The following is a 26,687-nucleotide window of genomic DNA, read 5'->3' on the forward strand; positions in this document are numbered from 1 at the left end:
CAAGTATGCCAGACCTACTTACTTATTTTTGTACCTCAGTCTACTGGTCAAGTAGATCTAAACTTTTGAATCTGTCCCCTCCTTCCCTTTCAGCAGAGCGTCAGATCTCGCTTTCGGTTTTTAGGATGGACATCCCACATAGAGAAACTGTTAACCTGGGTGGGGGGGATGAGCAGCCAGCTTAAATAATAATTTAAGGGCCACCCAATGTGCATGCTTGGTAGATGGGTCCCTGTGGCAGCTCTGGTCTGGGGTCTGCACGAAGGGAGGTTTAGATTAACCATTATGAAAAAACTTCCTAATTGTCAGGGTGGTTAACACTGGAATAAGTTACCTAGGGAGGCTGTGGAATCTCCATCACTGGAGATGTTTAAGAGCAGGTTAGACAGACACCTATGGGGGATGATCTAGATGATGGTTGATACCGCCAAGAGGGCAGGGCACTGGACTCGATGACCTCTTGAGGTCCCTTCCAGTTCTAGGGTTCTAAGTGTTTGGAAGCGAGACCCGGGGAAAACTTCCACCCGGGAGTTCCCGGGCAGGTCTGGATGTGCCCACCTGGCAGCGCAGGTTCAGTACTGAGTGGGTTTTCACTTTCCCTTGTAGGGGTCTTGTCTAGGCTTAACTCGTAGCGCCAGAGAGATGCCTAGACAAAACAGGAGGGGGGAAAGGCAAAATAGTCAACTTTGGTGTTTGTTTTTCTGAACAATGCCTCTCTTGAAGGGTGCGCGCTCCCTCGTTCCCGGAGTCTGTTTGGGGAGGCTGGTGCTGAATAGCTTCTGTGGAGGTCACTTTGTGTGTGTGTGTGTGTGTGTGTGTGTGTGCCGGGGGGGGGGAGGCTGTCCCTGGTGTTTGTGCCTAGCATATGCATGTGGTTTTGCTGACTGCATTCTCAGGCTTGTAAATTTTCACCATGGGAAATTACCAACAAAGCCCAATCTGTCTCCTGGCTGCTTGCACTTTCCGAGGGCGGCTGTACTTGAGTGAGCTGCGGAACTGGAAAGGTGGGTGGCGGGGGGGAGAAGAGGGGTGTGTGTGGAGGGGTGGGGGGAGAGAGGTAAATAGCCTTAAATCGGAAGGGAGCTGCTTTCTCTGTGGTCTTCCACACGAGCTGCTGGGGCTCTGCTGGCTCAGTAATAACCGAGTGACCTTTTCTTTCGCTGTGTTATGTCTGGCTGGTAAGGGATTGCGTTGTGCAGCTGATAAAGCCCTGACTTCATTCAACGCGGCTCCTCACACGCTGCTTTTAGGTAAGTTGTCTCCAGCCAGGACGGCGCGAGACCGCCTTGGACGGCGCGATGCTGAAAGGAGGACACCTGTAGCTCGCATGCGGTCAGCACGATTACTTGGCGGATCCTCCAGGAGCTCATTATTTTACACTTTAAAAGAATAGCGATCTCTTCCCCCGCCCCCCTTTCTCCCGCTCACCCCGCTATCTCCCCCCAGCCCCCGCAAACAATGCCGCGTTCTGACCTCTCCCAAGGAGAAGAGCTGCCAAGCAGCCCCCGTGCTGACTGAGCTGCCTAGCGCTTAATTGAGAAGGTAAGTGAGGGGACTGGAGACCCGGGCGTGGGATCCTTTGCTGTGTGCGCGCATCCCTCGCTCCCAATGAGCCCGACGCTGGGGCTGCAGCACGCACGCAGCTCGGCAGCTGCAACTTTCGCTCCAGCCGCAGCTCTGCTGAGGCTGTTTTGCTGTCGAGCCTGCGCGGCTTCCCTGTTTGAAGGGGGTAACCCTGAAAGACGGGCCATCGAAGGGGGCCCCGCCGCAGAGTGGCTGGAGGGAGACCGCAAAGTTAACAATGAACCGGCACCAATGGCCCCTTCCAGAGCGGCTCGGAAATGCGTTCTCCCGAGCGGGGGAGCAGGTGGATGGTTGCCATCGCCCTGCTTTAATCCAACCCCCTCCTCCCCCACTTTGCAGCAGTTTAATTTGTCACTGGCTCTGTATTATTTCTCTCCCCCCCTCTTCGATGGGGGCCAGGCATTAGCACTCCTCCATAGCCACAAATGTATGCAGGCTGGCTTGTTAATGCATAGCAAATAGGGAGAGGGTACAGCCCAGTACCAAATACACTGGGGGGGATCCTGGGGCTAAGGCTGATGCACTCTATTTTTTTCATCAGGGTGTGGGGGGGAGGGTAGCCAGTTTGGTGTTATGAAATACTAGATCTATTTATGATCCCTTTTTTCATATTGAACATGATATGGTAGGCTAACGCTGCGTGTGACAGTTTAATCAAATCCATTTGTTACCACGCAGCTAAAAGAGACCGCTGGGATTATAGGATTACGGGCAGAGTTAGGGAAGCATGTGGTTTTGTCATTCGCCATCATTTTGCACACTGCTCCATTGCAAGTGGCTCGGCTTGTCTGTTCCACCAGTCCCCTAACCCCCCCCCCCCACGCCTGTCTCCAAAGTGCCTGCACAATAGCCCAGCTTCGGCTGTCTGGTGTGTGTCTGGCTGCAGCGCAAGGGGCTCCTCGTTGGACCCGGGCTGGGGGAAACGCTTGCTACTTTAGCTGGGATTTGGTGCTCAATGAGAAGGAGCTATCCAGGCGCTCTCGACTCAACTCATGCAGAAAAAGGAGAAAAGTTTTGGTAAGGTTAGTTTGCACTTAGCAACAACCGTGCGCTTTCTGGGACTGTTTCTTAAAAAGGCTGATTTCCCCCCCCCCCCCTTTTTCCCCCTCTAAGTGTATTTCTGGAGCCCGCGCGCGTGTATGCTAAAGGGATGTGAAATACTGCTTCCTTGAACAGTTTTGGAGGGCTGCTGTTTAAACCAATTAATCTTGCTAGGTGCAACAAATATTGTACCTTCTTTTGCAATCCCCTGCCCCGTCCCTGTGTGGGTTGAAAAGAAATTAGCACAAAAGGCTTGAGAGCCTAACTCCAAAAGGGATCCTTTGTTGTAGTGTGTGTAGGTTTCTTATTTTTTTTATTTTGCATGTGAGCTGCATCAAAATTGAACTCAGTCTTGCAAATCTCTTGTTGGCCTTTGCCAAGCACTAGCACTTTGCTGCCATGGTAACTGTAATTAAACTGATAAGAGTGGAAAAATGTCAGTATCTCTGAGCCTTGCAGCTGCATTGGAGAAAAAAGGAATCAAATTGGTTCCCAGCACCATGGCTCCAAAAAAAAGGTGTGTGTGGGGGGGTGGGGAGGGAACACAGCTAAGAAGGAGCTCTAGTCCCTGAGATTGGGGAATATTTATTTGCATTGTTGCCCCTTAGGAGGGTACAGCCTGCTAGGATGCTCTGGGCCAATGAACAGAAAGAAACAATCTTTTAGGCCCAATCTAGCTCTTTATTTTTTTAAAAGGGGCAGAGGCACAAATCTTTTGTTTGGTGTCTCCTGGCAATTGAATGGTGATGTTAGCCAAATTCTTTCAGCTGCGTCAGTGCTCCCAGCTGTGGGACTGTATTCTTATTTTAGTATCTCTCCAGCCTCCCCTTCTCTGCACCCACTTCTCTCCACTCCGTCACCCTAAAAAATCGTGTGTGTGTAAAATATTTTTAAGAAGGTGAGGGTAAAGTTCTGTTCTTTTTCTATGGCAAAACGTAGCTCAAAAGTGTACAAGAGAATCTACATCCACAGTGCTCAAACCTTACTTCTTTTAAACATTTTAAAAAAGCCCTAAGTGTTATGGAGTTGCGGTTACTTTGTTGTGTTAACTACAGAAGCTGAGCCTGTGTGGATGAATGGCACAGAACAAGAGAGCATAATGGAAGCAATCAACCGTTAGGCTGCTTCACAATGCAATCCAGGCAATTAAAAGCTCACCAGAGTTTAAATGAAATGGTTCTACTTATTTCTACGCACCACACTGCACAGGCTATTATTTGCCTCTCGTTTTTTAATTATGATTTCCCTTAACCTGTCAAATAACTCAGAATAGAGGGGTCTTGGAGGCAATAAGAATTTTCCACAGAATAATTTACATGTCAATCTAAAACTAGCTGAGTCCTGATGTGCTATAGGAAAGTTATGAAATGTATCTCAGTTGATGAATGCTTTAACTTTAACATTAGTGTATAATTCCCCCTCTCCCCCACCCCTACACCAGTGGTTGGAGAGAAGCCCTTCTCTGCTTTGTGCATGACTACAGCGTGGCAGAGCATCTGACAAGCAGGGGTGCTGGAACTGCTGGTAGAATGGGGAATGTTTGAGAGCTCATTGAACCAAACTGCAAACCCTGGAATGGTTTGGAAAGGGATGGAGACTACTTCAAACCAGTGAGTGCAACAACCATGCTATGGAAAGTGCTTGGGGATCTCCCACCTCAGAATCTGGAACACTTTTGTTGGTATTTAGTGTAGCTTTTAGGAAAACATCTTTTTTTTGTTTTAAGATTGAACAAGTTATCCAAATTAGTCTTCTCTCCTGTCTCCACCCAGCCACAATGTAGGCAAAATTTGCTGTTTTGTGTGGCCTAGCCCACTCACATTGTTACTCACTGTGCCTAATCAAGGGCAGATTTTGGCCCTAATTGGTGTAAATGAGTGACTGCAGCATATGAATGGGAAGTTAGATACTTAGCCTTTGATTAGTTTAATTTAAGACTAAATTCTCAGTTGTGCAGGGAAGAAGAAGATGTTCTGTCAGCACCTTCCACAAGGGGGGCACTGATCCTCATTCTGTACTGTCTACTATTAAATTACACCAAATCCTTCCTTCCTTTTTTCTTCAAACCAGAGGAAGAGGATGAGTGGTGATTATACAATTGGAGTGAGATTTAATTTTGTTTTATCCTCCATGTTCAGGAGACCAAATTAGCTCTATTTTCCTGCCCCTCTTTCCTTTGTGGGGTTCCTATCCACCAACGGACAGCCATTTCAGGGGATATTCCACATAAAGAATGGGAATGAGTCACTCTGAAGGGTCTGGTTATGGGCGATTAGGGTAAAATCCAGGAATCAGTAAATCAAAGATGAAATCCTCTTACCTTTCACTAGGAATTCAAAGGTAGGGGATAGTGTCTAGGAAAATTTCTTCAAACTACAAAGCTGAGCTGTCTAGTGATTTTTTTAAAATATCTTTAATATGTTAGGATTATAAAGAAATGCTATTCTGAGAATGGAAGACAGGGGCGGTCAATAATTGTGATCAGTCCAGACTACAGATCTGTGTTCAATACCAGGAAATGCTTTGCTCTACTACATAGGGAAACCTTGGTTTAATTCTATGGATCAGGTGCTCCCCTCACAGTATTGTGAATATTTTGGAACTGCTGATAGTAGTATCTTACACCAATTCAACAACAAGTCAAACAACATTTGAGTGGTAACTGTAATTGTAGGGAATCTTCTGATTCTTCCTTCGAACAGAAGTATCCTGATAGTGATCCGTCGAGATCAGGTTGGCCGTAAGATTCTGGTACTTTTTATTTCAGGCTAATCTATTTTGGCCATCATTTAATTTAACTGAGCAGTTCAATGGAAAGTAATTGTTACAGCTGCCATAGGGATCATATGGGATTATTAATGGAGAAGGGCTTGTCCATGAGGCCATATGCATTAATGTGATCCCCACGATTTTTGAAAAAAAAAAAAAAAATGGAGGGATGGAAACAGCCAACACCTATTATTTTTGGGGGCTGGAGGGGTACTGGCCTGTTTATGGCCTTGCCTGTCTTGCAAGGGGGGAGTATTAAAATACCTTAATAAAAAAATTCAAGCAGTATTAAATGTTAGTTGCATTGGATGTTTTTCCACCAAACGGGAAGTGGCTTTGTTAGAAATGTAAGAAGTTTATTTTTAATTATACATGTGATGTGAACACCTGTCTTCCCCCCCGCCAATGATCCACAAGTTTTGTACCTTGTGAGAATTAATATTGCCAGTTGGGTGCATCTGAGCCACCTTTATCTCCACCCCAAGGTAACAGTTGGCATTGGTGGGAGGGGGCATCAGGACCTTCTGCCTCAGTGATTCAGGAGCTGTGAATGAAGTTAACGTGGTCAAGAGCAAAGTCAAGACTTTATTATTTTGGGTCACTTTTCTAGGTAGTTTTCTAGCTGGAAGTCTTTTTTGCAAGCCTCTCACTTATCTTGTGCTGATTTCCCATAAGTCTTTGGGAATCAAGAGGTTTGACTGTTGTAATGATCTCAGATCCTTGAGCCTTGGATGGCTTCTGGCAGCTTGTTTGCTTTGGCCTGTGACAGGCCCTCTGCTTACTGCTTTAATCAATGAAGATCAGAGTCTGCCAGCCTGGATCCTCTACCATGGCTGCCTGTCAGGTGAAATATTTTAATTTTCTTTAACACCCTTTCTATTTTTAGCTCCTTGTTTAACCTGGATTCCCTAAAGCTAAAGTTTCAACTCCTAATACAGTTTCACCTTTCAGAACTCTTTTAAACAAAATCTGTTCTTTATTTTTGGTTTACACTGTATATGTGATTTGCAGAGTGCCTTGTACAAATCCACATGCAGCACTGATATTTACGATCCTCGTTTCACACAACATTTTAAATGCCAAGGTTTCTATTTTCTCTGAGTACATGTAAGAAAAAGTCCCACTGCATATTTAATAAGGTGTCTTCCCCTCCTACCGCTGATCAGCTGTTGCCCTCAACCCCCTGTCCCCGCCACGATTGCATGAGTGGCTGGTGCTCTATGTATACAGCTTGTAGTGGAAAACCAGTGTATAGTAGGGGTGAGCAAACTTTTTATTTTAGGCCCCACTTTACATCCCTGCAATTAGGCTGGATTCCTTTAGACAGGTTGCTAATGGTAATTTCAGTTATGATTTATATTGCATTGGGAGGGGGAGCCTCTTTGGCATGTATAAGAACTAAGTATATAGAATGTAAAGGCTTTATTAATCAGTATATGAATGTGAATATGTGTACATAAAAGCAGTAACAGATCAACATTTTTAATGATGGCTGTTCCTGAGATCCAGCAGCCAATTGTGTTGTGCCTCCCTTATAAAATTTCACACCTTCCTGAGCTGGCCTGCCCCCACCCTCACTTTGCCCACTCCTGGTATAAGTTGTAAGGCCAATTCTACACTCGCTTTAGTAATTCTGCTGCTGGCTTCCCATATGACCTGGGGAAAGTCACTTAATCTATACATCCCTTCCCTATCTGTAAAATGGGAATTATGTCCCTATCTCTGCTGGGAGCTGTGAAGATCAATTTAATTGAGATGCTTAGACACTACAGGGCTGGGGGAAATAAACATTAGAGATAAAAGAAAATTGTTGCCTTAGACTTCATGAGCAGTTGATTTCTACGATTAGTGCTGTTGTATTTTGAGTTGCTTTGTGTTTTTACATGTAACGAAATGCTAACCTAATAGGTGGTGGGGAAATGGCCCTGTATTAGGATGGTGGCACAGTATGCATGGATTTTACTGTTCTAATTGGGTGACCCCAGAGCTTCTGAGACAAAACCGAGGTGTTACTCCTTCTGGACAGCAAAAAAGCCTCTTAGCTAGGTCTAGAATCTATGCAGACTATGCTAATTGTATGGTGTGTGTTTTTTTTTTTTTTTTTATGCAACTGCACTTGGAATCTACATCTGACATGGAATGCAGCAACTTGTCTTAGAGGCGCTAGACTTAAAGACTACACTGCTTTCCTAACAGTTTGTGAACTTAATCCCTTAGCTAGCTCATATCATAGCTACCTCACACTGCTGCTTCCTCCTGGTAGTTTACCACACCAGTTGAGATCTTGCAGTCTAGAGCTTTTTATAACTGCAGGTGGTGGGGCATTCTTGGTGAAGGGTCCCTGACTTTGGACACTGCTTTTCTTCATTGCTCTCACAAGTCACATGTCTGACCCTCAGGGCACGGAGGAGCAGAGCCCTTCTATTTTCCCAACGTCTGCTTGAAGGAGAGCAATGGTTGTGGGCAATAACACTGGATGCTGGCTTGAGGTTTGTTGTTACATTGCTCAGTTCTTTCATGTTTGGCTTTGAGGAACTGATTGCAATATGAATAATTGGGTACACTCTTACAAAAGTACATGCACTTAGACTTGGCTTGGAACACTGGAGGGGATGGGGGAAACATAGTAATGATTCAGCATGAGCATTTTGGCTGCCTGACGTGACACAAGGAGCAATAATGTAGGCCTGATAGATGTTTAAAGTGGGAGGATTTTGAGGTACTGGCTGTAGAGTAGGGAAACGCTCGGATTTTAAAAAATAAGTCTAACTGAGCTGGGGGTGGAGATTCAAACTACTAACCTAGAGACATTCATGCTCAAGGTTTCTGGGGGTAGATGTGGATTTCCCCCCCCCCCCCCTTTGCACTGTAAATGCAATTCAGTCTTACTCTGGATTGGGTGATTAGAAGAACTAATTGTTTCCGGTTTTTATTCCCCCTTCAACTTAATTTTGTAACTTGTAGATGTTTGCCACTCAACATAAGTGGTATTTGCTCTTCTGTCTACAGCTATAATATTTCCATTTACATCTCTTCAGGAATCTGTTGTATGCATTTAGTTAGGTCATACACAGTGCTATGGAATACCAGTTTATTAATCAGGAGCAGTGGATTCTGTTGATCTGCTTGCCTGGGAATCATTGACACGCTTGTGCAGGTTATGCCAAGAGTGTTGGTCATTTTTACTGAGGATGAAAAGTGAGATTGTGTGACTTTTTTTGTTTTTTATTTCCAAAACAATTTTTTCAATCAAGTCACCAAAAAAGCTAAAACTAACTGCTTAGAGTGCACTTAATTTTGGGGTGAGCCCTATTGAACTCGTTGGCATGTCTTTTTTTTTTTTTTGGAGAGAACTATAAAATGGGAGTTCCCTTGAGAGTGGAGTTCTGCTGAAATAAAATAGGGAATAGACTTGTGTCCTCACCATTATAAGTCTATGCACGTGATCTTACAAAATAAGGGACATGTTCTATGTAATAGAAAATAAGTAAATGACAGTGGGCAACTGGCAACTCTAGATCTCTCTTTTGTATACTTTGAGTGATTAAACAAGCCATAAGGATTGGCTAACCTGACCGTTTATTTCTAGCAACATCCAGCGCAGCAAACAGCTTGGGAATTTAACTGTCAAATCACACTTACAGCAAAAGGCATAGGGAATTTTGAAGAATGGTGCTTTGCAAAGTGAATTATTTAAGTTATTAACCAGTTGATCCACTCAGCTGTATCCACATAATTTTTTCCCCGATAAGGTAGTTTTCCTTATGATGACTACTTTCTTGTAACTGGGACCTGCCTTCTTCGCATGCTGCTTACACTTGACATGTTTGTCTTCTTACCCAGGGAATGAATTTCTTTAAAATATTCCCAGATAGGGTGTCTCTTCACAGAAGCCATGACAACTTTTTTTTTTCTGGGCCGAAAATGTGGGGGAATATAGTACGCTGTAGTTGTGCTGAATAACATCTTCCCTTTTTCTTTCCAGTCTATGCCACTATTACTTTCTATGCTGCTTCCATCCTTTCCTATATTTTTAGCACGGTCATAATTAACTCTTCTGCTGTGCTTGACTAAGTCCAACAAGCACAGAACAAAAACAATCCCGCGTGTATGTCTGTGCACATGTAACTTCTTAGTCTTTTGAGAAACAGATTTTGAAAGCTGAGAACTTTGAAGAAGCAAGAGCTAGTAGGTAGGCTGGACAGCCTAGAGTCAGTAAATCATTTGAGGCTGCAAGGCTATGCCTGCATGAGAAGCTTTTCTTGTCAAATGTGGGCTTTTGTCAGGAAAAACTGCAGAGCATCCACATGCAAATGCACTTTGTCAACAGTTTGCTGATAAAACCCAGCACGCCTGCCCGCACCGTTATACCTCTCCCCATTCAGGTATAATGCTTCTCTGTGTCCTGTCTACAAAACACCCATGTAGGTGCTCCAGGGCTCTTTTGTTGACAAGCAGGGCTTCTGGTTCACCAGGCAGCCCTGTTTGCTGGGTTTCTGGTCAGCTGTTCTGTTGAGAGGGCTGGGCAGTCTGGCAGCACTCTTAACAGAGCGGCTTGCTCTTTTGATCTGCTTCTCTGTGTAGACACAATCTGTTGACAGAAGTTTTTGCCGGGAAATCCCTTCTGACAGTCACTTCCCTCAACAGAGGCTTCTCAGGTAGATGTAGCGTAAGTATATGAGTAGCATGTTTTGTGATGAGATTTAATTGTAACTGTTTTAAATGAGAAATTTTAGTGTTTTTGTTTTTTGTTTAATCTTAAGCATCCTTTTATAAAAGACTCTTTTACCCATGCTGGTTAAAAAAGGGATCACAATGGAAAAATTCAGCAGTTATCTGGTCACTTTCTTTAGATACATAAATGGGGGCTCAGCTCTCAAAAACCTGGCCCTGAACCTGGGTGTTGAACTTGCTTGCAATTAAAGGTACAAGTTTAGGTTTACTTCAGTCTCTACCCACCTATGAAATTGAGAATGCTTGTGTTCAGTATTTGTGAATCTTTTCGATGTCCCTACTGCAAAATACTATCAAATTCAGGATATATTGCTTTTGACTCAACTCTTCAGACTTATTCACATTTCTGGCCATTGGCATTTTGTTTTTATAGGAAATAGCAACTTTTGCCAAGTGCCTGAGAAGGCAGGGATGTTAGACGGTAAGGAACCAAGCAGAGAGCTGGACTAACCAGTTAGGTTAAATAAATCTTAATGCTATTGTCAACTTGATATTAACTATTTAAATCACGCACTTCATCTAAAGAGCGTTCTTTTTATGCATTAGGAAGAAAAACGAAACCTGTGAAAGACTTTTTTTTTTCATTTCGTTCTCTCATTTGTTTTGTTTCAGGTATACAAATGCTCTCAGTCCAGCCAGACACCAAGCCGAAAGGTTGTGCTGGCTGCAACCGTAAGATCAAGGACCGGTATCTTCTAAAAGCCCTGGACAAATACTGGCATGAGGACTGCCTGAAATGTGCTTGCTGTGACTGTCGTTTGGGGGAGGTGGGCTCCACCTTGTACACCAAAGCCAACCTTATCCTTTGTCGCAGAGACTACCTGAGGTAAGAGTTGGTTGTTGTCATAAGTAAGCATTGTAGTCCTGTTGGATCTTTCTTGCACAGTGCGAGAACGTGGAACAATAAATAGCTGACTGCTATTAAATCTTTGCCCTGTGCTGTATTTTAAGAATTTTACAGAGAAAAATAAATGCTGACAGAAAATATTTCATAGTGAAGTAATCCACTGCATGCCCTACTAAAGTATAGAGCTCCATGTAAAAATGTATAGGTGTCAGCCTGACCCCAGTATGTGAAGGCTTCAATCAAGAGGAAAGTGTGAGCATCATAAATGCTGTAGGTTTTGTCTGCAGCTGTTCTCTCATTCCTGTCTAACTTAACAAAAGTACAAGGGTCTACACTTGTAAAGCACACTAACATGTTGCAGATTAATTGGTCCAATTAGACCCTGCTGGTGTCTTTAATGTAGAGCAATATAACAGTTCTACAATGACATGCACTGGGAACTATCAAGTATGCCTCCAGCAAAGTCTCCTCCGCAGACCTATTAGTGGTGAAGCGAGTTACCCCAAACTTTGTAGACTAGGTCTAAAATGGCCACTTTACCCCAAGAAAAATATAGCAACACAAACTAATGTAAAAGGGAAAGCACCAGTACTTTTGTGACTGTCCTCATTACATCTCCCTGCCTTAATGGTGGTGCAGTTGGGGGTGGAGGGGGGGACTACAGATGTAAGCTCTGCTGCTATATGGCCTCTCACATTCCGTTGTGCACTCCGATCTGTGATGCAATGTGAGATGCTTCAAACAGTCATGTGTGATGGTGGTCTTTCCAGTGAAGCCCACTGTTACTGGTTAGAGAATGCTGAAATTAATAAAACGCAGTGCAGCTCAGAAGTGGAGGAACTCAGTATAGAGTTTGGACTCTGCGATCCCTCTAGTGAGGGTGCTGGTGAACTAGCTAGTGAGATCTTCTTCTCCCAACAAATGAGAAGTTGCTCACAAATGTGGGGAACAATACTTAAAAGAATTAGCGTACAACTGTAGGTCATGACTGGGGGGCGGGGTTGTCTCAAAATACAGAAACAGCTTTTCACAGTGATTGATCTAACTTTTCTCACCTAACTAAGATCTCTCTTACCTCTTCCAAATGATTACACAGTAGTGAAAAATTCATGAAAATGCCACTATGGAGTTACAGGTTTATCAGTGTCCTTGTAATTAACTGCTAGGGAACCCAATTTGGGATCTAGAAGTAAAGGTGTGTGTTCTTCATAACCTTCAAATCAACAGTGTTTTTTTTTTTAAAAAAAAAAAAAAAAAAAAAAAAAAATCAAGCATTTGGCATATTAGATGGTGACATCTGCTGTTCTTCCATGACTGCTTGGGCTCTGTATGGTTAGCTGGAGTGAACTTGGTTTCGGTAGTTTTGAGCTCAAAGACCATTTGACCTAACATGTAGATAGGAAGGGGCCCCACTTCTACATAGACAGCTACCTCTCTGACACTTCTACACAGTCACTTGTCTGAATATAACCACACTTGAAAGCTGCACATAAATCCATTGATCATCCATATGCTATTTGCCATTCTGATCCAGTGTAACCACAGCCAACGGGGTGAGAAATCGTGCCATTGTCAGGTTTTAAATATTTGAGCTGGTTGTGGATTTGTCAAACTAGTCATGGTGTTTAGGGTGTAGCGATACTTGTGAGGGCATAGACTCAGACTTTGTATTTAAACTTCAAACTGCACGTAGGGTACCTGCAGATAGTAATGCAGCAAATTTATACAAATAAGTCATTTTATTGATAATGCAGAAGCCAATTCTGTTCCTTTTGTAGGCAAATAAATGACAAACATACGTTCTTTATCTTGATATGAATAGGAATCCATTAGTACAAAGTAATTTATAAGTTGGGGTTAGACTACTGCTTCAAACTATACTCTAAAACTTTTTAAGCTGTAAATGGAGTTCTAGTCAGCTACATATAAAACAATTACTGTGGTTGCCTATTTTATGTGGTGCCCTCTAGAGGATATGTGACTTTAGTGATACTAAAAAGGTGAAAATAGTTAAACAACTTTTTGTGCATTTATATTTTTCACTCAAACCACCAGTCTAGAAATCCTGCAGGTAGTAATGGAGCTACTCTGTGTGGTCAGGCTATCAAATGGGAGGACGGCAGAGTGGCTGGTTGTGTTTGCAGAGAGGCTTCTGGGCTTTCATGCCTTTTCAAATCTTGTGTGTGTGCTTTACTGAATTTTTCAAAATGATTGTTTGTTTGTTTTTTTTCTCAGCATCAGTGCCTGGATACCATTTTTGTAATTGGCATGGCACAACCTCCTTAGTATGAAATAAGTAGTTGCAGATATCTAACTCGCTAACTAACAAGACTAAACTATCTTAACTCCTGTTTTCCAAGCAGGAGAGATCTTTGTAGTAAGGCGGGGGCAAGGGCGGGGGGGTTTGAAACCATGTTCCAGGTGATCCATCCATGGCCTCGTCCTGCAGCCTAAAAATTGTGAGTTGTCCCTCTGAAGTCACTGGGACAACTTGCCTCAATTAGAGGGCAGGAGAGCAGGGAGGGACCCTGCAGGAAGGAGCCCTATTTTGTTAACCAGTAAAGAAATTGGCTTGTATAAAGAAAGGGCTCTGTATTAGAAATAACTTTACGTGGAAATGAGATGCAAAATATAGTTTCCCTTCAGGCCTCTGTTTCTTGTTCACACAATCTGGGGTTAAAAAGTAAAGACAATTCAAGGAATTTTGGTTCACATACCTATTTTGAATCCGATTACAGAAAATGGAACATACTATTAATACAAACAGTTTTCTCCAATATCAGAAATAACATCTTAATGTAGTGACCTATCCCACTCTGTCCTCCATTCTGACCTGGCAGCATGTCCATTTACAAGTTATATTCTCTTTGAAATCTGTCATTATGGCTGTTAATGACCACTTGTTATGTTAACAGCCCCTGGGCTGTTAACATAACAACTGGTTGTTAACTGGAAGGTTCATACTTATTTAAACCACAGGTATGAGTTGTATGAAATACGCTTTAGTTACATATCACCAGAATGTCTACAAAAAGAACTTTTAAAATAAACTGCCTTTTGTTAAAATGGAAGACTTCTTGGGTAGCAGGGCTTTTTCCTACTGTTCATTTGCTTGACTCTTTTACATATTCTTTAGCACCACATGGCAGCACCCTTCTTTTAGGTGCAAAGTGTGCATGGCCCTATGTCGAGGGTTGCTACTCTGCTTGTTCGCACATGTGCCACAGTGGGTATTTCCAGCTGCACAGTTATGTGTAGTGCATATCTGAGACTAATATCTGGCTCAAAGTGAAAAATGGAAGACTGACAATTACGTGTAACTCAGTTGCATTAAATAATGAGCTTCCTCAGATGCAGGGAAAATATGAAACTACAGCTGTGCTAAGCTAGTAGCAATGTAGGTCAATCACCCTTTTCACTTAAGTTTTTAACTACGCAAACCCTGCTGAGCGACCAATGAGTACAAAGTGCTGTTTCATTCCTATTTAATTTTGGCACCATTTCACTGAAGAGCAGGCATTCACGTAGCTAAATTATCTTCACCATTTCTGGTTTTAACTCTGCTCTATGACACTAAATGTTGGAGTGGATATCTCTTAGTAAACACACAGAATGTGGTTTCTGACTCTCTTTAATCTATCTCAACATGGAAATTGAATTGGAACTTGTTGCATTATTTCTCTAGGTAGGCAAATAGATCATAAGAGAAGGATTTGCAAAATAAATACAAGCGGGGACTTTTTTTTGGTGTGGTGGAATTTTTGTGGGAGGAAAAATAAACATTTCTCCCCCACCCCCAACAGGCTTTTAATGATCATTTAGCTTGTGAATTTACTATGGACTTTAAACGTATCACTGAGCAGCAATAAAGATAAGATTAATTTTTGTTCAGGAAGATGAATTTTTTTCCCTCTTGGCTGAAGACTTCCAAGACAAACCAAGCCTAAGTACTTTTTGGCACACATGTAAATAATGAAAGCATGCTACAGACAGTGTTCAGGCATAAACATAAAAATACTGTATCTGTAAAATATTTAGATTGTAGAAGGATGGATTAGGTTTGCACGTTGCAAAGAGATGAATTGAGTTTGCTTCAGTTCTTGCCTGTACAGTTGTCTTTACTCAAAAGGTAATTGCTATTTAAAATACATAATAACAGGACTACTTTGGAGTGAATTTCAAGAGAAGGCTATTTGAAAAATCTGTCTGGTGCTGATTATTAGATTACTCCTTCCCTCTCCTCCACCCGCATTCTTTACAAGAAAAGCATATTAAAACTGCATACACCTAGGATATTAACTCATTCAAAAAGATACATAAACACTAAAGTTATTTATTTATGGGGAAGAAACTTGGAGTAATTGGGTAGGAGCGTCGTCTTAGTACAGCCAAATCCTCTTTCTTAGGGCAGGACCCATTGAAGAACAAAGCACGAAGTCAGGCTGAGCTCCAGGCTTACCTGCTTGTGTGTGTGTGTGTGGAACTGCACTTGCTTTTCCTTACTAATGGCCTGATCCTGCAAAGCCAATTCTTTGAATATTCTTGTTGAAGTCTACAGGACTATTAATTTGAAAAAGTTTGCAGAAATGGACCCAGAACACAAGATATCTTTAACATCAGTCATATGTCAGACACATTGCTGTTTCAGAATTTAGTGTGTAACATGCATGTGTTCATAAAAACCCATCATACGATTTGTGTAGTTTTTAACCCAACTTTTTTTAAAAAAATAGCAGCGGAAAAGTTGTTTTAACTAGTACTAAAGTGCATGGTGAGATCTCTAGAAACCGTTAGCCTTTCATGTGTAGTGTTTTATTTATCAAACGCTGGTAACTAGTAATACTTTTCTCTTATACGATAACATCCCACCTTGTTAGACCAACTTACATAATTTTGTCCCTTTTTAGCTTTTGATATAGCACATTCAGTAACACTAATTATTACACTGTGTAGTGACATGCATTGAAATGCTGTGATACTCTCCCCAATGCATAATCTGTTTGCTAGTGTAGTTTGATGCTATTCAGTGGTTTCCATGTCTGCCACTTTCTTTGCATGTTCAAAGAAGAAAAATTTCCAACTTTATAGTAATGTCACATGTGAAACCCATGTTTTTATTTACAATTTAATTTTAGAGTGCAATAACGATCCCTCCTTTTAAGATGTCTTGAAAAATATCACCTTAGTTTAATAATACACAATTTCATTAATCCTATGGCAGTGCTTAAGGAATTTCAGGAAATCTGAAAAGACATGTCGTTTCTGGAGAACTTACATATGAATGTACTCTCTTGAAAACTACGCCGCATTTTGTGACTATTAAGTAGTATCCAAGTAGCAAATAATTACAGTGCAAACACTTTTTTTTCCTTTCAATGGTAGTTGCTCAATGGAAGTTATATAAAATAACTTTAAGCCAGCCTGTACAATGCTATACCAAATTTTATAGGATAGTTTCAAAATTCTGTTGAATCTTACAGGATTTGAAAATTTATTCTTTTAATATTGATAGTATGCTGTTTCCCTTTTGAACTGTATGAGATTCCTTCATGTGTGACTTTCGATATCTGTATAACTGGCATTTTCTGTATCTGTGTAGCTTTATATTTATTACTCTTACAAAAGCACTCAAGTGCAAACTCTGTACATTTTACAAGAATAGCTAGAACATAAGTTTCCTAACTACAGCAATGTTTTGGTATTAGATCTATAATCTTTCAATGCACTTTTAAGTGGTGGTTTACAATACACTAGTCAATTAAAATAGCATATGTTGTTGTTGGGCATGAAGTTATTTGCATGCAACAAACTTTAATGTTGTCTGCCAGTACATAGCATGGAACAGTTCTGTTTTTTTGTTGTTTTTTTTTTTTTTTAAAAGCCAGGTCAAATATTTCATCCATTTTATATTTTGTTGCTGCTGTTTTTCAATTTCCCTGACTTTCTAACGCTATTTTTGGTCTCCTCACTTTTATAAATTATTCTACAGCATGACTTTGGTTTTGGGAGGATAAATTCCTGACTCTTACCAGTGACAGATGGCATAATTTCTGACTTTCACATGTGACTTAATTGTACTATTCTTGGTGGTTTTTTAAATGTGTGCTTGTTTCCCCAGTATTAAATATTACCTTTCTGGTGGCAGATAAGCATACTAGTAATTTCCAAGGTAAATTTTGAAAGTTTCCAAGAAAAATTTTTATGCAAAGTTTGACTGATCTGATAGTAAGCTATTTAATAACACTTTTTTGCTTTTATGTCTAACTTTCAATCTTCCGAGGAGAGGAGGATTTAAAAAGGGGGGCAAAAATTCCTTGAAAATATGAGGGCCAAAATATCTGCATATAATACATACATTCAATGATAAGGGCCTCCCAGTTTTCAGTTAGTAGTAATAGGTATGCTAAAATGGAGGGCATATACTGTTACCAGATGCCTTGTGTTTTTGAAAGCTCATTTTTCTCTGTGGAGACTTTCTGGTGACTTTGGAGCCCCTTTAAATGAATCTAAATGATATCCCAAGCTGAAAATCTGTCTGGCCCAAACGTAATACTTGAAGTGAATGTCTGACTAATGTTTTCAGGTATGAATGAAGCCTTTGCCAAAAATGGTATTTGTAGTTATAAATTGTGAGACTTTGATTTTGCTGCAGTTCTGGGGCCGAAACCCCAAATTATTTTACATTTACGGGCTATTGGCCAATGGTCTCTAGTCTCTCCTCACTGTTTCTAGGTGGCCCTTGAAATGAATTATTGCAAAACGGTTTAAGACAGCCCTAGGAACTCACTGTTCCTTGAAGAATAGGTATAGACTCCATGACAAAGTCCTCTTTTGAGCACAATATGAACAGTGTAGTTAGACATACCTGACTTGGCAGAGAAAAATGTTCTGCTCTGGAGGGCATACTCAGGATTAAATGCAGTCCACAGTAACTAAATTTCACTTACTTGCACTGCTTATGCTGCAGTTTTCTAATATTTAGAACATAGTATATACTAACAATGGGATTAGGAATGCAGTGAAAGTGATATCTTTCTCACTCAACAGCAAGGACCCAAACAAAACTTGAATAACCGAAAAGTAAACTCAATATTTAAACCCAAGTCCAGTAGCCTGTGCGCTCTCAAAATGAAAGGAGGTACACTTACATCTCCTAAGCTGCCTTTGCTCAGTTTAAAAGCCCTGTTACAATACAATGTGTTCTGGGCTTGATGCAAGAATTACATTGCATTATACAGATTATGATCCTTTTCTGAACTTAAAATCTGTTTCGGAAATGGACCACTGTACTTCAACAGATTCTGAAACTTAAATATTTGAGGGGCCCCTTGGTTATCAGTGGGACCACTCAAGGGCTTCAAACAAAAGGGTTTGAAGTGCTTCAGTGGAGTAACCTATTTGGTGCAGCTGAACACCTTGTCCTCATGGATAGCACTAACATACGCTCCTAACAGTGTAACGGAGATACCTTCTCCCATCACCCGAGCTAATTCACCTTCCCAAGAAATGATGGGAGGACAAAATCTCCCATTGACCATACTGTCAACAGCAGGGGTTAGGCGGTTATGACTCTGTCAGTAAGGGATGTGGCTTTTTCACACTTCTGGAAACCATGATAACGTATACTGATACAAATCTGAAGTACAACCTTGGCCTTATGCCAGACTCTAGTGTCTTATCACAGCTGCAACTACCATTTGCTGGAATAAGAATTGCACTTATGACAGTACAAATGGTTCAAATTATTAACGGACAGAGGTTTTGGCTTGAGTTACAATTAGCCTTGGTTTCTCATTTTGTAACTAACTACACAGCACATTGCACAAGTGTTCACTCGGTAAATCACCTGTCCTGAAATGAGGATACGTTAGAGCTGGACTAGTATTCTGTGGAAAATTCTCATGCAGTTTGTGTTCCGGGGCATTCTGCTGGACTGTAATTTACACTTTTCATCTTTTCTCTTGCAAAAATAATGCCTTGTGTTAGCACATATGGGATGAAAGTGAGAATTGCAGAACATCTGAAGATAAGATTGCTTGCGGGAAGAGAAATCCAGAGATTTTTATTGCAGCTTCCTTTTATATTTTGAAGAGGTGAGAAATAAACAAGGGATGTCAAGTCCTGTATCCAGACATACTGTAATGGGATGTATGCTCCTATCTTTCAAAGAGAACTACACAGGATCCAACTGCAAATATCACTTGTAATTTTACATGTATTACTTTCACGTTACATTTTTTTTTCAGTCAAGCTTCTGAAACTATGGTTTGTATGTGAGATACTATGGGAGTTAAGATTTCTTACTCTAGCTAACACCTGCTAGATAGTTACATTAAGCCATGGGCTAACAAGTAATTTTGCTTCTTCCCTCCAAAAAATCCTGCAGACTGTACAAGAGAAATTACGCAATCACAGAATCGAGGCAGAAAAGAGCTATTCGGTTTGAGCTAGGCAAGTAATGTGTTTTTGTGAGGGAGGGATGTGACAGGTTCCTGCCTAACTCATGAACACAATTATTGCCTGGGTATGACCTTCTTGGGTTTACTTTCTATAAATATTTGAATAAATACAGCCCATTTGTAACTTTTTGCACACAGTAAATTTCAGTCACATAGATGTGTATGAATCTACACTTGAGGCTCAACAATACTTGCATCAGAAGAGCTTGTGTGCTTATCCAGAAGTCATACTTTTGCAATTTACAAATAGTGAGAAGTGTTTTTTAAATTCCAAGTATCATATACTTGTGGAGGAATGTTTGTATCAATCCCTAGTTAAAAACAGCACCACAGCCCCATTGAATATTCTTCAGTAACTTGCATAAATGAGAAAATCACTATGGTTAAGGCAGATCCTTCTTGAGATGGAAATTTATCTTCATGGGAATACATTAACTGAATGTGGATTCAGAGCTCTTCAGGAATGGTGTCTGTCCAGTATGTAGCGCTTTGAGACACAGAGCTCAGCTGGGGATTTCAGTCACTATTTCCAGTAATTAACTGTTGACTCAGGTGTACTAGTGGGTGTAATCTATCAATCTTCCAGTACAGCATTGTTCTTTATCCATACATCTTCCTTTATGTCCCAGACTGTCACAATCTGAGCTCTTGCACCTTTTATTCTTAGTAAAGAAATAAGTCTTATTAAGATCCATATATGATTACCTTGAATCATGTGGCCCAGAGGGCTAAAAAATAACCACTGTCCCCAAACACCTTCTGATGGAAAAATTTCCTTATGGACAACTTGGAGGCGAAATGCATTTTTTCTCCCCTCCCTGCAGGCTTTGGGAAGAGATTAAGTGGTAAATGATTAGCCCTATGTGCTGCAAAAAAGTTTCTAAATTTGAATTGTTCCTGGCACACACATGAAGAGGAAGGGGTGAAAGGTTACTATGGGGGGTGTCTTGCAGTAAATCCTTCTAGGTACATTATTTACTTTTAATTTACATTTTAAAAACTACTTTTATCTAACCATGTGCTTCAGTTCTGAAACAACATTCTGTGTTTTGACTTTATTACTCTTCTTCACATTAGAGTTGTCTTGTGCTTTTGAGACCCTTTTAATATGAGAACTAATGCTTGTATGCAAGTCTCCCAGTCACCTTCCATCTCTAGGTATGACTTCACCTGATCTCCCTCCTGCAATGTCCAGAGAAGAACTTGCCCCTCCCTCCATTTTCTTAAGTGCTGACAGGCTAGTTCTCTCCTCTTTAGGAACAAATCCTATTTCCTTAAAGGAGTCCATCTTCATCTGTCTAGGGGGGGAGAGAGAATTACTAGCCTTTTTAAGTTCCTTTAAGAATTCAGGTGTCTTGAAGTGCTCATGCTTGCTTTTCATATTCTACCTCTTTCCCCTCCCCTACCCAACCAGATATACCAGTAACTTCCAGTTCCAGTACAACATTGTTCCTTATCAACATTTACCTTGATGTCCAAGGCTGTCAGTCAGAACTCTTGTACCTTTATTCTTACAATAGAAATAAGTCCTATTTATGTACTACTTGTTAAGATCTGTATATCGCCTTGAATCCTGTGGCCCAAAGGGGTGGTTTTTTCAAAAAAAAAAAAACCCTCCCAACACCAAGGGGGAGGCAGGATGGAGCCAAACCCTAATCTCTACGGGAGCTGTTTTATTTGTAAAATCTACTGTAGTTTGGCAGGTTCCCAGTCATTCATTCACAGGAACCTACTGCATCTGGCAAAAGAACTCGAACTAAATATGCTGTGTGTGGGTTTTAATTAAACACAGGTAGATTTGTGATCCTTAGCACATAAAACATTTAGGATAGATCATTACGGTTTTTCCCTGTGTGCGTCTTTTTTTTTTAAGCAGCTTTTAAGCTTCTAAGGTTATATTATTAGATGCTCATTGCTTTAAAAAAATTCCTTGTCAAATTCTTCATTTTAACCACCTCAGTTTCTTTGTTCTAAGTCTGCTTTTCCTTCTTTTAGAAAGGGTGATCCTGGAGATGTTGCCACCAACTAGACTGGGAAGTGCTTAGACAATTAGTGCAACGCCCTGTCTGAATTATGTAGGCCAGGGGTCACAACCCCTGGCATGAGTGTCGAGAGGGGCCATGTGAGCTGATTTTTGTAGTCGGGCACAGCAGGAGCTCTACCTTGCTCCTTCTCACCTATGCAGCTGAGAGCTGGCTCAAAGCCATGCTGCCTGTGGATTAACAAGAGGCTAGCTAATGCTATCAACTGTCACCTAAATGAAGAGGCAGGGCTTCACTGTTTGTTTATTAACAAAGCTGATATAACTAGGACTAGTAGTGACTTCAAAAAGTATCACTAGCACTCAAACTGTACATAGAGGTCAAAAGGTAAAATTTTGGTACCCCCATTGGAAAGGTTGCTGACCCCCTGATGTGGGCAGTACACATCGGTGATTATCCTGTCACTAGAGCACTGAAGAGTCTATTGATAGAAGGATAAGCATTCCATTACTGCTACAAGGAAAACTGGGCAGGGTAAGGGAGTGGAAGAGCAGGTATGTTTTGTTTCTAAGGAAATCTTCCCTTGGGGAATAGTTGTGATTCTCTGTGCAGGCCTAAAACTGCCTTTTCCACAAAGAACTGAATCCAACTCTATCACCTTCCAGCCCTCAAAGGACTATCGTGCAGCCTTACCAGAGTTGGTCCATCAAACTTCAGTGGTACAATTACCGCCATGAATGTACCTTCACCTGGAAACAAGTTTTAAGCACACGCTCTGGTACAGGCTTAATGCTCTTCTCTCTGTGGCACTCCAAGGGTCGCTACTACACTTTTAACAGTCCTTACACTAACCTAACCACTAGTGGTGCTGTGCTTCAGATGGTAGCGTGGTGGCCTCAAGAGCATACTTGTGATAAAAGGCATAAATAAAGTAAGAGTTGGCAACTGGTTCGGCTAGCTTCTCCTCTGCACACTTCTTGGGGTATCTCTGCACTTACTGGAAGATTGACTGCCAGCATGTCAATTTTCCAGGGTTTGATTTAACGTGCCTCGTGAGGAATGCATTAAATCAAACTGTCATGGCACCACAGTCAATCCCAGTACTCCTGGCAGAGGGAGTTTCTCTGGTTGACCTCCTGCTGTGTGGACAGTGGCAAAAAATAGATTTTAGATATGTCAACTCCAACTACACAGGTCTCCTAGCTGGGTTTGCTCATCTAAATCAGATTTTTCTCATTCTGGTGTGTACCAGGCCTTGGATTGCTATAAGGAGCCACTGTATGGAACAAGAGTTCTGTACTCGGCCTCAAGTTCCCAGGCTCAGTCAAAGGGGCTGCCTTAGTAGGTGAAGAGCATGTGTCGGGGTAATTGTTTGTTACACTTTGGTGCTCTAGCCTGCTTTTTTGTTGGGGGCAGTGAGGGAGGATATTTCATTTCTGTGGTCAGCATAGCATATGGATAGGTGAGCAAAACTAGGTGTGGTTTTGGTCATACAGCAACACAGGATGCAAATAGATTAAGAGCTGCATTCCACTTAACCAACTCTCCTGCCACTTGTGTTTAATCAAAACCAAAGGAGAAATGGCTGACATTTTGAACCACCTCTTAACATATGAATGACACACACTGTCTTTGCTATGGACTGAGCGTGATGCAGAAGTTTAGGAAAACGTTGCCTGTCATTATCAAATAGTTCAGATTTGATGTAAACGGACCTCAGACATCTGTACTTTAGCAGACCAAGTGCCAAATAGCTCTGACCACTTGCTGTCAATTTCTGCCGTCCCCATCCTTCTTGTACTGAAATGACCTCCCTGTATCTGTTACCAGACAGTCCAATGACAATGGGCTATCTTCTCAGGAATAAGAATATGGAAAACAGAACTGGCACTCACTGGTTAGAAGAGGGAGCAGTAGGTAACAGCTAGGTACTAAATGGCTACTCTAGGGTTGCTGCTGTTTGGTTCTGCTAGATATAAGGGGCCTGCCTCACTAGGCATTCAGGGGTGGGGTATGGGTGGAAGCCAATAAAGGAGCAGCTTTGCTCTAGAATGAATTTGTGAAGAGCAGGAAATGACTGTATTATAGGCCAGGAAGTAGCAATTTGGCTATCTAGCTGTTTACAGGCCTTAGAACTGCTTTTCCTGATGTTTGCCTCTGCAACATGGTTTCTAAAGGCTGACCAAGTTAAAAAATCAGGCTGATCAGATGAGATTCTGGTTCTCATTTACTACTGTCCTGAGCTGCTGTTTGGTGTTTCCAGAAAGAATGATGCTTAAGGCATTTGTTGTTGACTGGCTCAGAGCCACCTGGCCTACTTGAAAGTTCCTATATCTTGTGCTAGAAGGTGATGTGCTTTCTGGAGAGTGAACTTATCCCTTCCAGCTCCCAGTTTGAGAGGGTTTTTATCCCCTTTACCCACTTATTCCTTGAGAGCTTAGGTAAGAGGAGCTGTAAAATGAAAGACGAGAGCAGCATTCCCCGTAAGCTGTGTGCTTGTGCAGCAGGAGAGATTAAAATGCTGCCTGGCTGATGAGCAGAGTGCCCAAAACTTTGGTTTTGTTTCTACTGGTGGTGGGTATTCAGTCATGTCTGGGAACATAAAAGCTTTTATTCTGTGCATAGACAGAAGAATCCATACATGGATGGAAAATATTAGAAGGAACATTGGACAAGAGACTTCCAGGCTTAGGGCAGAAATAAAATGGCACAGAAGCGGGTTTTTTGTTTTTTTTTTTAAAGTACAATCTGTGATGATTTTTTTTTTTTCCCTTCTATGATGTGAATCATGTGCAGTGAGCAGGAATTGTTTTGTGCCCTACACCATTCACAGCTTGTCACAGTGACTCCGAAAAGTCTCTCAAACTTACATTATTCTAACCCCAAAACACAGAATTTTCTGTATGCTTTTGTTCACTTAATTTTTAAAAAGGCTGGTCTCTTCTGGCTTACGCCAAAGTCTATTGAGTATGTACTAAAGAGGCACCTTGTCCTGCAGGCAGGGCCCAGAGGCGGCATTACTGGGGCAAGGAACCTGTATCCAGAGATGCTGGAGGAGAGGCACAGCAGCAGCCATGGCTGGATGTCACGTGCTGTCTTCAGCCTCTCTGGTACTCTCATTTCTGCAGGATGGTGCAGAAGGATGGTGAGCAGGTCCTTGTTTCCCTTCCACCCATGAAGGGAGTCTGGCAGTGACACTGGACTTGACTTTGCCAGTGGTTGCACTCTGGCACCATTGGCTGGCCTGTACCTTTTTTCTCCTGTATGTACATAGCTGGGAAATACTTGGAGTGGCAAAGGCACTGGGGTGATCCTCGTCTTCTGTGAAAGTTCTTGTCGTGTTCATTTTTTTTGTAAACCAGCATGTACAACTCTGTAGCATGGATACAAATCCTGTGGGCTTTGAAAATAATTTGTGTAGGCCTTTTCCACCAGTGTCCCCTGTAGATACTGCAGCTAGAGTGGCTTTCTTTTTTCAAAAAAAAAAAATATGGAGATATAAGTACCTCTCAGAACTGGCAGGGACCTTCAGAGGTCACTGAGTCCAGTCCCCTGCTATTGCAGCAAGACCTATCACCATCCCCAACAGATGTGTGTGTGTTAAATCTATTTGCACCAGATTCCTAAATGGCTCCTCAAGGACTGAGCTTGCAAGCCTGGGTCTGGCTAGTACTCAAACCACTGAACTATCTATCGAAAGGACTGAGCTGGCTGTATTTTCAGGAACTTGTGCCTGGATGCGCAGGTCTACTGTGCCATAAGCAGTGTGGCCACATATGATGATATGCCACAGTCCGACTTTGTCTAAATCTTCCTCTTATGTCTTGAGAGAGCTGGCAGTCTGTCTACCCACCAGCTTCTAGTTTGTGTATTTTGGGTGGGAATGTCACGTAGCTATTGCTTATGCCATTTTGTTGCTGCAATTCTTTTTAATATACACAGGCTTTCTCTATTCTGTAAGAACCTTAGCATCCCTAGCTCCTTTGCCAACAATTTCTGGTCTGGAGAAAAGAACTGCTAAGATTACTTGCCTCTGTAAGTTGCTGAGAGGGTTCAAATTACCAGTAAAGAAAGAAAGATAGTAGGCTAGGATGGCCATAACTACTGGTATGGAACCAGTTTCATTGTTTTAAAATCTGCAGCCCATCATCCACAGGTCAAAGAGAGGAGCACTTTGTTGCTTAGAGTATCTTGTGTTCCTGTCTCCAGCAAAGGAACTTCCCTGAATGGCTCTAGAGGTGCACTGCTACTTAGCTGTGTGCCCTGGAATACATGTCCAAGTTTGAATCACAAAGAAGGGGCTAAACTACTGGTTAGGGAAGCAGAAGACCAGGATTTTACTCCTGGCCATGCATAAGCCTGCTGTGTGACTTGGGTCTGACGCTTCACCCTCCTTTACCTCAGTTTCCCCATATGTCAAAGGGGATAATGAAACTAATACTGGTAGGAAAAGTGCTATTTGTGAACTGGGTTTTTATTCATCTCTAGCCCAGGTGATCTCCCTGGTGGGGAGGCACTATTCATTGACTCCATCAACACCACCTTGGACTGAAGTGCCCTGTACAGGCTTCTCTGGTGTTCTGCTTTTGCTATGATGGCATTCTCATCCTTTATCCCTCCCTCCTTGAGCACGGTGCTCAGTAACCAGTGTCCTGCAAAGTGGCGCTTAGTGAGCCTCAGACCCATGTGGTGGGAGTGCCCTTGACTGCTGTGCACAGGCGGTCCCCCCCCGCCACCCCATGTGATGGGAGAAGTGCTTGGCAGTGGGTCTAGGCTAGTGACAGCAGCTCTGGTGAGTTGCCAGCATTGAGTTGGGGGGGCGGGGGCGGTGCCTGGCTCTGGGGGAGGGGATAGGGTTTTATTTTTACTCACTCACTCACTCACTCTTAAACAGTGGACGTGCCATGAAATTGTAAGGAGTGCTGAAGTGGGCTACAAGGTGATAAAGGCTGCTGAGTACTGCTTTGACGGAGCTGTATGCCCCTCCTTTCTCCGGATGGGGAGGGTAGTGCTGTCCCTCTGGGAGAGCCTCAGAAGGGGCTCCCATGCCACATCCCAGATATGGAGGTGCTTTGGGAACAATCGGAAGGCCAAGGATGAGTGTGTGCTGCAGGAAGCTCACAGCCCTTGGGCTATGGTTGTACAGCATAGTTTAAACAGTGAAGGAGAACTGACTTCACCACAGCAGCCTGTCTCCAGTTACCAATGAGCAGCAGCACAGCCAAGCCTCTGCTGTGTTGCATGCTTGTGGCCCTGTTCCTGATGCTCCTT

At 42.1% G+C, this 26,687-nt stretch overlaps 1 protein-coding gene across 1 annotated transcript in view; it reads left to right on the forward strand.

Moving 5' to 3' along the window:
- The first annotated feature begins 2,576 nt into the window (after nt 1-2,576).
- Nucleotides 2,577-26,687, forward strand: part of LMO3 (LIM domain only 3) — a 66,250-nt gene continuing 42,139 nt past the window's right edge. Inside the window, exons 1-2 of the mRNA XM_074983740.1 lie at nt 2,577-2,601; nt 10,741-10,954. Of these exons, the coding sequence (XP_074839841.1) occupies nt 2,577-2,601; nt 10,741-10,954 (239 nt within the window). The remainder of the gene's footprint in view (nt 2,602-10,740; nt 10,955-26,687) is intronic.

Source organism: Carettochelys insculpta, chromosome 1, assembly GCF_033958435.1.
Source record: "Carettochelys insculpta isolate YL-2023 chromosome 1, ASM3395843v1, whole genome shotgun sequence".
Taxonomy (NCBI): Eukaryota; Metazoa; Chordata; order Testudines; family Carettochelyidae; genus Carettochelys; species Carettochelys insculpta.